This window comes from Pogona vitticeps, chromosome 2 (assembly GCF_051106095.1).
Source record: "Pogona vitticeps strain Pit_001003342236 chromosome 2, PviZW2.1, whole genome shotgun sequence".
Taxonomy (NCBI): Eukaryota; Metazoa; Chordata; class Lepidosauria; order Squamata; family Agamidae; genus Pogona; species Pogona vitticeps.
Window position 1 is genome coordinate 275,838,957 of NC_135784.1, and position 14,813 is coordinate 275,853,769.

General features: G+C 39.0%; 1 protein-coding gene across 2 annotated transcripts in view; it reads left to right on the forward strand.

The window, feature by feature from the left end:
* Positions 1 to 14,813, forward strand: part of FCHO2 (FCH and mu domain containing endocytic adaptor 2) — a 104,705-nt gene that overhangs the window by 84,172 nt on the left and 5,720 nt on the right. For both annotated transcript variants that reach the window (XM_020790236.3, XM_020790237.3), the window contains 4 exons: positions 3,604 to 3,715; positions 8,097 to 8,252; positions 10,951 to 11,083; positions 11,488 to 11,687. In XM_020790236.3, the coding sequence (XP_020645895.3) occupies positions 3,604 to 3,715; positions 8,097 to 8,252; positions 10,951 to 11,083; positions 11,488 to 11,687 (601 nt within the window). The remainder of the gene's footprint in view (positions 1 to 3,603; positions 3,716 to 8,096; positions 8,253 to 10,950; positions 11,084 to 11,487; positions 11,688 to 14,813) is intronic.

Consider the following 14,813-nt stretch of genomic DNA (forward strand, 5'->3'; position numbering starts at 1 on the left):
CAGTTCAAGGGCTGTTTTTACTATATAAATAGCTCGCAGATGGCTGAAAGTCTGTCAAAGTAACAAGTCAAACCTCTGGCTTACATCCACGCTCCTGACAACCTTGAACCTTGTTCTCTGGACCCTTGGCTTTGGACTCTGACTCTGGACTATGTTGCGTGAGTTGGCTTTGGTATTTGGATATCAGCTCTGCATTCCCTTAATTCCTGACATAGGACTGGCTTATTAGACTCTGCTGTTGTAACCCCTGGGAATGTGACACTCCTACGGATGCATATTACAACAAGCAAGAGAGACTTTACAAATTTTCAGGAGAGGTTAGATTCACAGGGAGGGATCAAATCCTGCCAAGTATTAAAAGAAGAAGGAAAAAATTTTCTAGCTTATCTTCAGTTAATTTCAGGATATAGGCTACACAAGATAATAGAGGAAGATTAAGAAAATTAACAGAGTTTTAGAGAATAATTATGCAAAAAACTGAGTGAATATACAAATACACAAACTATTACTTCAATTTGAAAAAGAAATGGAACCATTATAATCAGTATGTTAAAGTGGATGCAGAATCTAAGGAAAGTGATAACCTTTTAACAATGGGATGGACTATGGACGAAAGATAAAAAATTCACTGCAAGTCAGACCTTAAGAGAAAACTGGTATAAAATGTATTATTAATGGTGTATAACTCCAAAAGACATAAAAAATATGAACAAAAGCTGTTCAGGTCTCTGTTGGAAGTGCCAAGAAGCTGAAGACTCATACTACCATATGTGGTAGACTTGCAAAAAGACAAAGAAATTCTGGAAATACATTCATTCTGTAATGCAAAAGATTTTGACATTTGAATTTGAAATAAAACAGCGACCATGCTCTTGGCAATAACACCAAAATGTTTGGGAAAATCTTTACAAGACGTTTTCAGTTACATGTGGATGGCAGCAAAGTGGAAAATGGAGACATGGCCAACAAAAGAAGATTGGAGAGATAAAATATAAGTTAAATAAATACAGTGGTGCCTTGAGTTGCGAACTTAATTCGTTTCGAGATAATGGTCTTAACTCAAGTTGGTCGTAACTGAAAACACAATTTCCCATAGGAATACATTGAAATGTGATTAATCCATTCCAGCAGATTTTTGGTCGTGTCTCAAAAGTGCTCGTTTTATCTCAAAGCATTAGTTCCCATAGGAACTAATGCAAAAACGGGTAAACCATTCACCAGGGGGATACTTTTTTTTTTTTTTACCTAAGATGACCTCTAAGGTTAAAAAAAAAGACAGGAAAGGAGGGAAGGAACAATAGGGAAAAGCAGCCTCTTCACTGACCAACAGTTTGAAGGACAAAAGGAGGGAAAGCAGTTCAAATTCCCTGCCTTTTTTCCGGTCGTAAGGAAAAAAGGCCATGCAGGCTTGCTCTTCTGGGATGCAAAGTGGGGAATCAATACTTTATTCACTGGGCATCCCAGCAGCTTTGTTACTTTATAACATGATTTTAAAACTCTGTGAGATTTTAACAGAGAGCCCTAAAAATTTTTTTGCTTTCCACCAGTCGCAAGTCAAAGCAAAATTTTGTGACCCGAGCTGGTCGTAACTCAAATTGGTCACAAGTCAAGATGTTCGTAAATTGAGGCACCACTGTAAATGAATGAATGAATGAACAACCAAACAAATGAATGAGTATTTTTTTAAAAAGTGGGAAAACTGTTTTGACTGTATTAAAGAATTAGAAGAGGTACAGAACCAACTTTTGAAAAAAATACTGTGTAAAAAGATGAAGTTCACATTCTAAAAATATGTACTGTTTAGAATAATACGTATAGGCCCATAAATCTTCTACAAGAGTTAGGGCCTTCTTTACAACGGCTTGACCTTTATGGAACCAGCTTCTGGAGGAGCTCCACCAAGCCCCTCCCTTGGGACTTTTAGGAAGCAATTAAAGACATTGCCTTTTCACACCAACCGCAGCTGACCACCACCACCACCCCATTTTTCTTTTCCCTCCTCTTCTTCCCTCCCTTCTTTTTCTCCTATGCTCTGGAATTAATCAGTGCCATCTAGTTTATTTTTAGGGTTATTGCTATTGGCTTAATGTTGTAACCCACCCAGAATAGTGCTGTAACACTAATGGGAGCAGGATACAGAATGAATGAATGAAGTATAGTATAGTATAGATGTTAAAATAAGACTATATAAACTATGTAAATAGACTGTCAGTTATCCTTGATATATATGAAAAAAAATTCTGTAGTTTTCCTTTTGTACATATTTCAAAATTAATTTAAAAAATAAGAAAAAATGTGTAAAATAATTGCAAAACCAAAGAAAGCCACTGCAGGGTTTCTGAAAAATTCTGAAGTAGGATTTAATCTGCTTCAAAACTAAAGAACTAGCTCTGCCTCCACATAATTTACATGTTGGTAGCGTTTTGCAATACTTGGATCAATATATATTCGAACTACAATAGGAAATATGAGTATTACATAATTAACATTGACCAGAATCCTGTTGGTGTTTGTTTAATGTTTGTATAACTCCCACAGTTAATTTAAGATAACTGATGAAGTGCTGGGGCATGTCTTGGTTGCATGCCTAGTTTTGTGCATGATGCACAACCAAATGTGCTCCATCACCTTATAAGTTAGCTGCAGTCAGCTATGACAAGTTATGGAGACATTAACAGGATTCCATCCACTAATTAGAACAAGTAGTTTATTTTCCATGTTAAAAATTACGTGGAAAAGTACACATAGGTAGTATGTCCTTGATTATAAATTCAACGCGTCATACATAGAGCAGTCTATCTCTTCAAGTGGCTTCACAGCAGTAATAGGGTGCTGCCAGTCTGTCTTGGCAAAAGAGATAGAGCCCCACCATGTTTCTCCTCACGTGGAGAGTGCTGGTTTGAAGAGGAAAGCTTCTTTGCACACAGTCTCTTTATGTGGTTGGATTTATTTGGGGAGCTTTCATGCATGGCAGGGCAGTTTCTTTTCAAAAATCACTAGGAAAGGGTATGGTAGAAAGGACCTGACCTAACCTGTTTCCTTTCCTTGCTTGTTTAATTCTGTTTAATTCTGTCATGGTAATCTAAATAGCTTTAGAGAAGTACTGCTTTCAACTCTTAACTTTTCCCAGCAGTCATCATAGCTCATTAATAGATTCTTACTTAAGCGCTAAGAGTTGTCTATATTATATAGCTGAATAGGGCTGGGATTTTCCACCCAGAATTTATTTATCATCCATAGCCATTTTTCATTGAATCATGCAATAGATATATTTGGATATGATACTGGTTTTGATGTGCCTTTGATAGTCATGATAGGTTTCCATCCCAGCAAAGTGTCTTGTGGGATCTTAAAGAACAACTTCATTTAGCAAAAGCATTAGTTTGTCCCAAGACTCTTTCTTTTTGTTGCAGTGGAGTAAGAGGGCTACCTCATAGAAATCAGATTTTCACTGTGATATTTCAAAATCTACATCACCCAGTGCAGTTTTTTTTAAAGTTTGAATTGAATTGCAAAGCGGCTTATGACAATCATAGATCAGATGATATATATATGTGAATTTGCTGTGTTGAAACTGAAGCCTATGACTTCTGTGAATCCTAGGAATTTCACGTGGCCCTAGCCCTGTCAGCCTTGGAAACCAGGACATATTGCCTGTTGCAGTGGCCCTGACTGAGTCTGTTAATGCCTATTTCAAAGGAGCAGATCCTACAAAGTTAGTAAAACAGTTACTTGTTCCGAAGTTTGTATTTTGCATGGAAAATATAGCTTATTTGGGCTTGTTTTTTTTTACTTTGGGAAGAATGATGAAATGCATGTTATATTTTTATTGTTGTATTCACCTTGTCTGAATATCACTATATAGGTACCTGCATCAGATGTGATGTGCCATTCTGTCTACACATCAACTTTGCTTTATTTTTTTTTTTAAAAAAAACCTTAAATAAACATATTTCCAGAGAGTGGATTTTATTTACTTACCATAGGTCGGATCACAAGAAAACTGCCTCAAAAGGGGCCAACGGAAAGTGAATTCCCCCATTCCTTCATATTCACAGCAACATGTACTCCCAAAAGCCTCGTCCAAGTGTAGGGGGAGTGAATGGAATGGAATTTGACATGGCTGGAGGGAGCCCCTACAAATAAGGCTGACTAACTTCTGTGAGTGAAGCAGCATTCACAGAACTTGTGTTTGCCAGATTTGGGGGATCCCCTGGGCTCGTGCATCACAATATATCCACTTTGGAAGGCTTCTCCAGTCTTTGTGAGAAGCTTTTCAAGGTGCGGTGTGCCTGTTTGGGGGGAAAGGGGACAAGAAGATAAGGTTATGTTAGTCATCTTCCACATTATTTTCTCAGGATATAATGTTTTATATAGAAGTTGACAAGAATCCCATTGGCGTTTACTTGAGATTTGTGTAACTTGCTACAGCTAATGGCAGCTAATTGACAAGATGCCAGAGTGTGTCTCAGTTGTGTGGTCAGATGTAAGACATATCCTTGCACCACAACAATTATTTTTAGTAAGTACTGTAATGTAAATACCAGCAGGATTTAGCCTATTAATTTTCAACATAAATGTTCTCATGCTGATTTGCAAAAAGAATTAAAATAACTGGAACATCATAATAGTCAAGAACCTTAAAAAACATCAAGAAGCAGCAGACAATAATTCTAGTGGTATAACTTCTAAAGCACTGGCAAAATAAATTGATACATACTTCTGGAAGGAGCAGATTTTCTGAAGGAAGGTAACCTACAGTTCTTGGTCCACCACAAATAAAGCCTAGCTAAAGATAACAATTACATTCCCCCTCCCAAAATCTATTTAAATAATGGTTAAAGAACATGGGGAGTCATAAGGTAATCCCTAAAATACTGGTTGGTACTGTTTGGGGCTCTCTGTTAAAATCTCAGTTTTAAAATCGTGTTATAAAGTAACAAAGCTGCTGGGATGCCCAGTGAATTAAGTACAGTGGTGCCTCGCACAACGGGTGCCTCACACAACGATGCCTTTTTCTGTTAAATTTGCCGCCTCACACAGTGATGTTTCTTATGGGGGATTTTCACACAACGATCTCCCTTTTCGCTCCTGTAAAAGTGTCTTACAATGTTTGGAAGCCGTTTTAAATGCTTGCAATGGTTAGCCCACCTCCTGAAACCTATGCAAACTGATTTTGGTGTTGTTCTGACACTTCGTTAATTTATGATGATTTTTTGTTTTCTCCATTGGAAACCATTAGACAGACCATCCAATGGTTTTCAATGGAGAAAACAAAAAATTACCATAAATTAACGAAGTGTCAGAACAACACCAAGATCAGTTTGCTTAGGTTTCAGGAGGTGGGCTAACCATTGCAATCATTTAAAACAGCTTCCAAACATTGTAAGACACTTTTACAGGAGCGAAAAAGGACTTCGCAAAGCCATTGAAATGCGTTGAGTCGGCTTCAATATATTCCAATGAAGGAAACATTGTTTCACACAGCGATGTTTCCTATGGGGATTTTCACTCAGTGATGGCAACCTGTTCCAATTGGAACGGATTAACCGGTTTTCAATGCATTCCTATGGGAAATGGTGTTTCACAGAACGATGTTTCACACAACGTTGATTTTTTTGGAACCAATTAACATCGTTGTGTGAGGCACCACTGTATTGATTCCCCACTTTGCATCCCAGAAGAGCTAGCCGCTCAGAGTGGTATAAATTTACCAGATGGGCGGGATATAAATCAAATAAATAAATAAATAAATAAATAAATAAATAAATAGCTTGCATGGCCTTGAGCAAACTACCCAGTTCCAGGATGCCCCCAGAAGAAGCAAATGGTAAATTACTTCTACATATTCTCTACCTAGAAAACCCTGAAAAGGGTCTCCATAAGTCTGAATTGACATGGTGGCATGCAAGCTGCCTTGGGTTCTTTTAAGGAGAAAGGTGGAGTGTTTATAAACAAACAAAGTAAAATGCTTAAAGCCAGAATCTATGACTCTTAGCACAAGATGTGCCATGGTTAACCAATGAGGTCCTGGGGTACATTTTGGTTGTACAGTTGGGTGTATGATCAGACATATGATTGAGACACACCGTAGCATCTTGGCAGTTAGCAGTAATTAGCTGTTGCAAGTTACACAAGCTTTAAGCAAACTCCAATAGAGAGGTGCCATTCATCTGTGGGTTTGTTTGTTTTTAACTAAAGATCTAATAATACTGGTTTTGTGGGAATCCCACCTGACAGACAGACTCCTAGAGGTACCTAAATGTGGCTCATCTTGGAGAAAGGTCTAAGATGGAAGATTTTATGGCCTCATACGGGCCTAGTTCTGCCTAGCTTTCTCTTTGAAAAAGAAACTCCCAGCAAACACTGGGAGCACCTTTCTTTTCCAAAAGTAATCTAGGCCCAAACTCAGCCTATCCTGGCCCATAAGGCCTTCCAGCCCAGTCTTCTTTCAGATGAGGACAATTTTGGTGTCTGGCTGCCAGGTGGAACTTTCAGAATGGAGGATTACCGGGTTTGGAATAGAGATGAGGGTATTCATATATGAATACCCCCGCACAGGTGGACGTAACGAGGGTCTGACCCCCTGGGGCCTGTCTGTCCACTCACCTTCCACTGCTTCTGTGGGCTCCGTGCTCCCTTCCTATCACTCCAGACCTCCTGGTGGGGAAGCCACTGTTCGACCTGGCAGCGAGGCTCGTCCCACCTCCTGCCAGGAGTGGCTAGCTGACCATGCGCTCCGTAGCAGTAAGAAGGGATCCCACGGCAGCGTTGGAAGATGAGTGGACAGTTATGTCCACCTGTGCTGGGGTGTTCATACAGTGGTGCCTCACACAACGATGTTAATTGGTTCCAAAAAAATCAACGTTGTGTGAAACATCATTCTGTGAAACACCATTTCCCATAGGAATGCATTGAAAACCGGTTAATCCGTTCCAATTGCCATCGCTGAGTGAAAATCCCCATAGGAAACATCGCTGTGTGAAACAATGTTTCCTCCATTGGAATGTATTGAAGCCGACTCAATACATTTCAATGGCTTTGCGAAGTCCTTTTTCGCTCCTGTAAAAGTGTCTTACAATGTTTGGAAGCTGTTTTAAATGCTTGCAATGGTTAGCCCACCTCCTGAAACCTATGCAAACTGATTTTGGTGTTGTTCTGACACTTCGTTAATTTTTGGTGATTTTTTGAATTTTCTCCATTGGAAACCATTGAATGGTCTGTCTAATGGTTTCCAATGGAGAAAATTCAAAAAATTACCATAAATTAACGAAGTGTCAGAACAACACCAAAATCAGTTTGCATAGGTTTCAGGAGGTGGGCTAACCATTGCAAGCATTTAAAACAGTTTCCAAACATTGTAAGACACTTTTACAGGAGCGAAAAGGGAGATCGGGAAAGGGCTCTTTGATCTCAGTTTGCCTTTTAAAGCTCTTCCCGGTCTCCCTTTTCGCTCCTGTAAAAGTGTCTTACAATGTTTGGAAGCCATTTTAAATGCTTGCACTGGTTAGCCCACCTCCTGAACCCTATGCAAACTGATTTTGGTGTTGTTCTGACACTTCGTTAATTTATGATGATTTTTTATTTTCTCCATTGGAAACCATTAGACAGACCATTCAATGGTTTCCAATGGAGAAAAAAAAATTACCATAAATTAACGAAGTGTCAGAACAACACCAAAATCAGTTTGCATAGGTTTCAGGAGGTGGGCTAACCATTGCAAGCATTTAAAACGGCTTCCAAACATTGTAAGACACTTTTACAGGAACGAAAAAGAGACATCGTTGTGTGAAAATCCCCCATAGGAAACATCGCTGTGTGAGGCGGCAAATTTAACAGAAAAAGGCATCGTTGTGTGAATTCATCGTTGTGTGAGGCACCCGTTGTGCGAGGCACCACTGTATTTGTATACAAATATGAATATGTATCCCCATGTCTAATTTGAAATAAACAACCCTTGAATTCACACACCTAAACGCAAATATGTTTCTGTCTGTTAAAATTATATACTTAATCATACATAATCTAACTGAATATAGTATGTATCCAGTAATTTGTTAGAAAACTAATTTTTGTATTTTCATACCTGTTCTCAGATGTATTGTGAAGATCACTGGTGATATGACTGTATCATTCCCAAGTGGGATTATTAAAATCTTCACCAGCAATCCATCCCCAGCTGTGCTGTGCTTCAGGGTAAAAAACACAAGCAAACTAGAGCAGATTCTTCCAAATTCACACCTTGTGTACAGGTTTTGTATTTTATTTTTTTTACAGTTTATTAACAACCATTAGCTCTGCTGCATTGCTATCTTTCTATATGTTCTCTGACTGTATAGCCTTGTTCACCCTGCAAAATATGTGTCATCAAATTCCACTCTATTTAAGCCTTTGTTTTCCTTTCAGCTCCCTCAAATTAACTTGTGTTACTTTTACAAATATAGTAAACTTGTAGATTTATACTTTTGTTCATGTAAAATGAGCAGTCAAGATAGTGTACTTCTAAATCCTGTGAGCATGATACTTGAAATGATAAATGATTGAAGAGTTGTAAATTCATTTCCTTCTGAATTGTGAAAAAATGATAATTCACCAAAACCCAGTTACAGTAGGACCACTATATTTGCAGGATCAGTACCTTCACTTATCCACTGCCTGAAAATATTTTTTCAAAAACCCCACAAAATATGCATTTCCAAGGTGTGCTTTCTGGCTACTAGAGGAAATGAGAGACTATGCTATATATATGGTTTGCATATCTGCACTTTTCAGCATTGGCAGTTGGGTGGAGGGCTTGGAACCCTGGCTGTACTGTATTACAAGGCTTTTCAGGGCATTCAGATACTGAGCCAGTAATGTGGGGATAAGTGAATGGATATTTCTGGATATAAACAATGGCTGAAATCCTGTTGTTAATCTTAGTAAGTTGCATTATAGTAGTAGTACCTTCCCATTGAGTGGAGATTTGGTGGATCAACTCCTCCGCAAGTTCTGTTGATTCCAATGGACCTATTCCACTCAAGTTGCAGCTAGAGTAGGCCCATTTGAATCAATGGAATTTGCAGAGGAATTGACTCACCAAATCTTCACCGATTCAAGGAGTCTACTTTTATGCAACTAACTGTGCTAAGGAACAGGATTTCAGCCATTACATACTTCAAAGTGACTGTTTATACATTGTTTAGCTACCATTCCCTCTTAGTCTTCAAGGCAAATTGGAAAGTGGCATACAGTAATACTTTTTATAAAGGTTGGGTGTATTATCAGTCTAATGACCAAGATGCACTGTGGCATCTTATCAGTTAGTTGCAGCAAGTTACCCAAAGCTTATGCAAACAACAGCACAGTACTTCTCATGGTCAAGTGCTTTGCATTTCTACATAGTTTTGACATTATCTTAGTATCAGAAATAGTATCCGGAGGAAGAGTTGAGTAAGTTTTTTTGATAGAAGAATAGCTGGGAGTTCCAGTTCTCTGTATCAGTCTTTTATCCACTATATTATATGAACTCTAATTAAAAAAAATAGAAAGGAATAAGAAAACGTCAATTATCAGTCTACCTCCACAGTATATTATCAGTCTACCGTCACAGTACAGTGGGGTCTCTACTTAAGAACGTCCCTACTTAAGAACAATCCAACTTAAGAACAGCTCCTTTTGCTAAATTTTGCTTCTACTTGAGAACAGAAATCCAAGATAAGAACAGGAAAAAAAAAAAACTTTCCTGCTCTTTTTTTAACCTTAGGTCATCTTAGGTTAAAAAAAAAATTCTCCCCCTAGTGGTAGAGTACGTATTAACCAGCTTTGCATTAGTTCCTATGGGAACTAATGCTTCAGTGTACGAACGCCCTCTACATAACAAAAAAACAGGCAGAACGGATTAATTGGTTTTCACTCCATTCCTATGGGAAATTTTGCTTCAACTTAAGAACGTTTCAACTTAAGAACACCATTCCAAAATGGATTAAGTTCTTAAGTAGAGGTTCCACTGTAGTTTCTATGGACGGAAAAGAGCAGATACAGATTAAATGGTTTTCAATGCATTCCTATGGGAAATACAGATTCAACATAAGAACTTTTCAACTTGAGAACCACCTTCCAATACGGATTAAGTTCTTAAGTAGAGACCCCACTGTATACTTTTAGAAGTATAGATGAGACTTCTGTTAGTAGGAAGATAAGAACCATGAGCAATTAAACTAGTGCTCTTATGCAAGTATGCAAGAGTTCACACACACTGAAATTATTCTCATTCTTCTGCTAGCACAAAGGGCACACATCACACATCATCTTTTAGACGAACCATTCTCAACAAGGCCTATATTCAAATTCAAATAAATTTATTGTCATTGTTAGTATATACATAGTATTCCCAAGCGGCATTCCGTGTCTAGTTGTGCTGGCGACGTGACCACGGAAGATTGTCTTCGGACAAACACTAGCTCTATGGGTTGGAAACAGAGATGAACACTGCCCCCTAGAGTTGGACACAACTGGATAAATTGTCAAGGGGAACCTTTACCATTACCTTATACCCATACAACGAAATTCACACAGACACCCAGAGACCAGACCCACATGCATACACATAGAAAATCCCCAAACACTCCGCACCCACTAAAAATAATGGCCCTCTGGACACATTTGAGGGGAGCCACAGATTGAAAAATGTGAGAGGTTTCTGAAAAATACCTGTTCGTGTTGCACCCTTGTGTGACAGGGGCCCCTGTAACTGGAGAAGAGTGACAGACGGTAACCTAAAAGAAGGTTGAGTGTGCTGTTTTAGACTTTATTCTGGTTTTTTTTTTCTTCCATACAAATTTCTGACACAATATGTTAAGGAAAATAATCTGCATGCACTTTGTGTGCAGAATCACATGTGCAGAATTTTCGAGAACATTTCCAGTAAGGGCCATTAAAGCCTGTGTTATCATTCCCACATCTGTACAGTGATCCATCACAAAGTGATTCTAATGCAAAGGATTTTTGGATGGACATGCAAGCTGTCACACTCTACCTCAAGAAGCTATCAGAACAGAATCCATCTGCCTCTTATTATAATGTGGATGTTCTGAAGTATCAGGTAACATTTTTTTATTCTCATATTGGGAACTAATGGAGAATTTGAATTTATGTTCAGTATATGGTTCCTATAAGGAAAAAAAATGGTGTTATCAGTAATGCAATTGACTTTTTATATTGAGCTTCTGATTAAGGCTGCTCTGCAGAAATTGTCAGTGGCCAATTTTATAGCTGCTGTAATACCGCCTAAGAGATTTTTTACAAGGAAGTTATTTGTTTCAAAAATGTTGTTAAATAGCATATATACATATTTAAATTATATATTTTATCTCTCTGTTCTTATGAAACATCTGTGGTAGCTAACAAAACTAAAAATTTGGAACTACCAGTAAAGGAGAATTAAGAAGATCAAAACGGTTAAAGGGAAAAAGAAATAGGAATAATAAGTAATTATTGCTTTCAAAGGTTTCTTCAAACGGCATCCAGTCAACACCTCTGAATCTTGCCACATACTGGAAGTGCAATGCTACCACTACTGATGTGAGAGTTGATTACAAATACAACCCAGAATCTATGGCAGTGCCAAGTATGCTGTCCAATATACAAGTCATGGTACCAGTTGATGGAGGTGTAATAAATATGCAGTCACTTCCGCCAGCAAAATGGTAACGTCATACTCTTTAGTATTGTGTTAAATTCATGCTATTATGCTGTTGTTTCTTATGATTATATTCTTAAACTTTTCAGAATTTTTTCTTCTTTGTTTTTCTTTTTTACTTTAAGCTTGTGTTTGGATACTGTGGCTGGAATCCTGTTACTTATGCTGATTAGCATAATCAGCAGCATAATTTTCAATGATAAATCATCACTAGTTTAAGGGGTTTGTGCCCTATTTTTCTTATCACACAGCTTTTGCCTGATTCAGTGTTTAAATATACCAGATGGGCGGGATATAAATCAAATAAATAAAATAAAATAATAAATAAATAACTAGGAAAAAGGCCAGCAGTTTTGACTGCCAGGAATTTGTTGCTGAAATTTATGCCAATGATTACACTGTCATAAATACATAAAAAGTTGCCAACCTAAAAACAACATAAAAGTTAAAGATAATAAAAAGATCAAAATCAGTTCAAAATTATTGTGATTATGTTTGTTATAGTTTGGAAGCAGTTCCTCTCTTTTGGTGGGAAATAACAAAGGAAATTCCTTTTGAACATCAACAGTTTTATTATTCTGAACATTCGGAGGAAGAACAATTATCTCAACCGGTTCTAATACACTAATATTATTTAACTGTCCATAGCGTAGTGTCAACAGTTCTATATTTGAATTGGTGGGTTCTAGGAAGGGGCTGATCCAAACCGTTCATGATCTGTTGGTCTCCTCCGCGGGGTACTCCTCACTGTGCAGATGGTCCCACAGCAGGGATGTCTGGCCCAGTCGCCCTCCAGAGGCAAGTGATTGAATGCGGAGTCTGGCTGGACCACCTTCTTCCAACGTCCCTGCCCCTTCCAATATGCCACCACTGTCCATTCTAATGGATCCAACGGGGCTTCCTTTAACTGAATATGGTCAGGATTAGGCAGTAGTCATCTGGTCTTTAAATTAGGGAAGTCTTCCAGTAGACCTTTCATATTCAGCTTCTTTTCCCTTCTGTCTTCTTTCTCCCTTCCTCTTCTCCTGACCCCGCAATTCTGAATTCTCCCCTCCCCCTCTTGTCTTCTATATTTTCCTCCCAAACTCCTCCCCTTTTTCTCCCTCTTTATCTTCTACTAAACAGACCTCAGTCTTTTCCTTTACCTTTTTCAGCTCCCTCTTTCCAACCTTCTCTACGTTCACCCCTTCCTCCAATGTCTCTCCCCTTTTTTCTACTTCATCCTGCACAGGTATCTTTTGTGAAGGGGACGGCTCACTCTCCATTTTCTCCTTTCTCTCTATCTCTTTTTCACAATTATGTATAAAGTACACAAGAAATATACAATAATTATAAACTCTTGTTTGCAGCTAACTTTAATAGGAGCTGGTTTTTGAACTGAGCAACAGCTAAAAAATGATTTTGTTAAGATTTGCCCACTTGGCAATTAACAGCCAAAATATTGATATGCTGGTGGCATGTTTGAAATGTGAACTGTTTCACTGATATAGTAAGAAGTGGATGAAATAAAGCAAATGGGTCTTGAGAAGTGCATAAGCCTGTCATTTTTAGTTAGAGCTTACATGCCTGCAGTCCTTCTCCTCAAAAATGCTCCTGTTCCAAAAAAGCACAGGAAAAACCTTGAGGAGAAGTTAGAGGGAACAGATGGGTCTGTGCTTCTTGTACCACCACTTTTACTTTTAAAATTTGATCGTCGCATCCCTCTTTGAACATGATTGGCAGGGATTGAAAATTCCACTTGTCCACTCGTCTGTGATGAGTAAAAACACTGCTTGACAAGCCACAGCTCCCTCCATCCATCCCTCCCTGCCTCCTTACCATCAGTCCGTCTCTCTCTCTCTCTGATCCTGCAGTCCTCCCCTCCCCCCTCCCATTGCAAAAGGAAAAACAGCCCTCTTCTCCTGAGAAGAGAGTTCGAGCGGCACATAGAGATTTGGCTCTGCAGAAGAATGTAGAGTAGTCTCATGCTGGAGAATATGGAGATTCCCTGCTCCCAATTTCAACCAAACAACCTGGCTCCTTAAGAGGCCGGGCGCTTTTGCTTTCAGTTTTATTTTTGCTGGAGACCTTCAAAAGAAAGGCATTCAAAATACAGTGGTGCCTCGCTTAACGAGTGCACCGTATAGCGATGTTTCCGTATAGCGATCCCTTTTTCGGGATCGCTATACGGAAACATACCCGATCGTCGCAATGGGGAAAACCCGCATTGCGAAGATCGGGTATTGCGGCGGCCATTTTGGAGCCGCCGAACAGCTGATTGGCGGTTCCAAAATGGCCACCGGAAGCCCGGAAATGGCTGCCGGCAGCCGTTTTTGCGCCCTGCCCTCGCTTAGCGAAGGCGTGAAAATGGCTGCCGGCAATTGGAATCCTCGCTGAACGGGTAAGTAAGAAAGGTATTGAAACGCATTAAACTAAGTTTAATGTGTTTCAATACATTTCCCCTACCCGTTTAGCGACGATTTCGCATAGCGAGGGTTAATCCGGAACGGATTAACCTCGCTATGCGGGGCACCACTGTACAAGCTTCATGACCCCACAGGCACACAGGTAATAAAGCAACCCAAGTCTGAGGGTATATTTATTTTGGGTTTGTATGCATTGTTATGTAGAAACTGGCTAGTTTAAATTTAATTTTAAGTTTAAACATAAATTACAAGGCTATAGTCTGGTCATGCTGACTGCTGAAATTTTTGACTGACTGGTGAGACACTCTAAAATTTTTCAAGCCCTGATGATTGGGATAGTTCTGTATACTTGGACACACAGGATATGCTGCCATTATATTAGGTGTGTCCGTTGGTAGTGTGGTGGCTGTATATGCGTTGATGGACTCCTAATAAATTCCTTCCTTGGTACTATGAACTGTAACAAAAGTCTTTCAAACCTTTTTTCTTACGTTGTTCAGTTCCTTACAATTGTTTGCCTGTGTCTTGATTCACACACGTCAACAGTTCTGATGTATATGGGATGAAGTCTGATAACCTCAGTCACTCTGCACAGGCCCTATGAATATGTTTCTGTCTTGTTTTTGTTTTGTTTGTGTGAGGGAAAACAGCTGAGATGCTTAATAATGGAAAGGCCAGTGGGATTGGAGGTAAGATAAGTCTTTGGGGGTTGAAGCAGAGTACAGTGG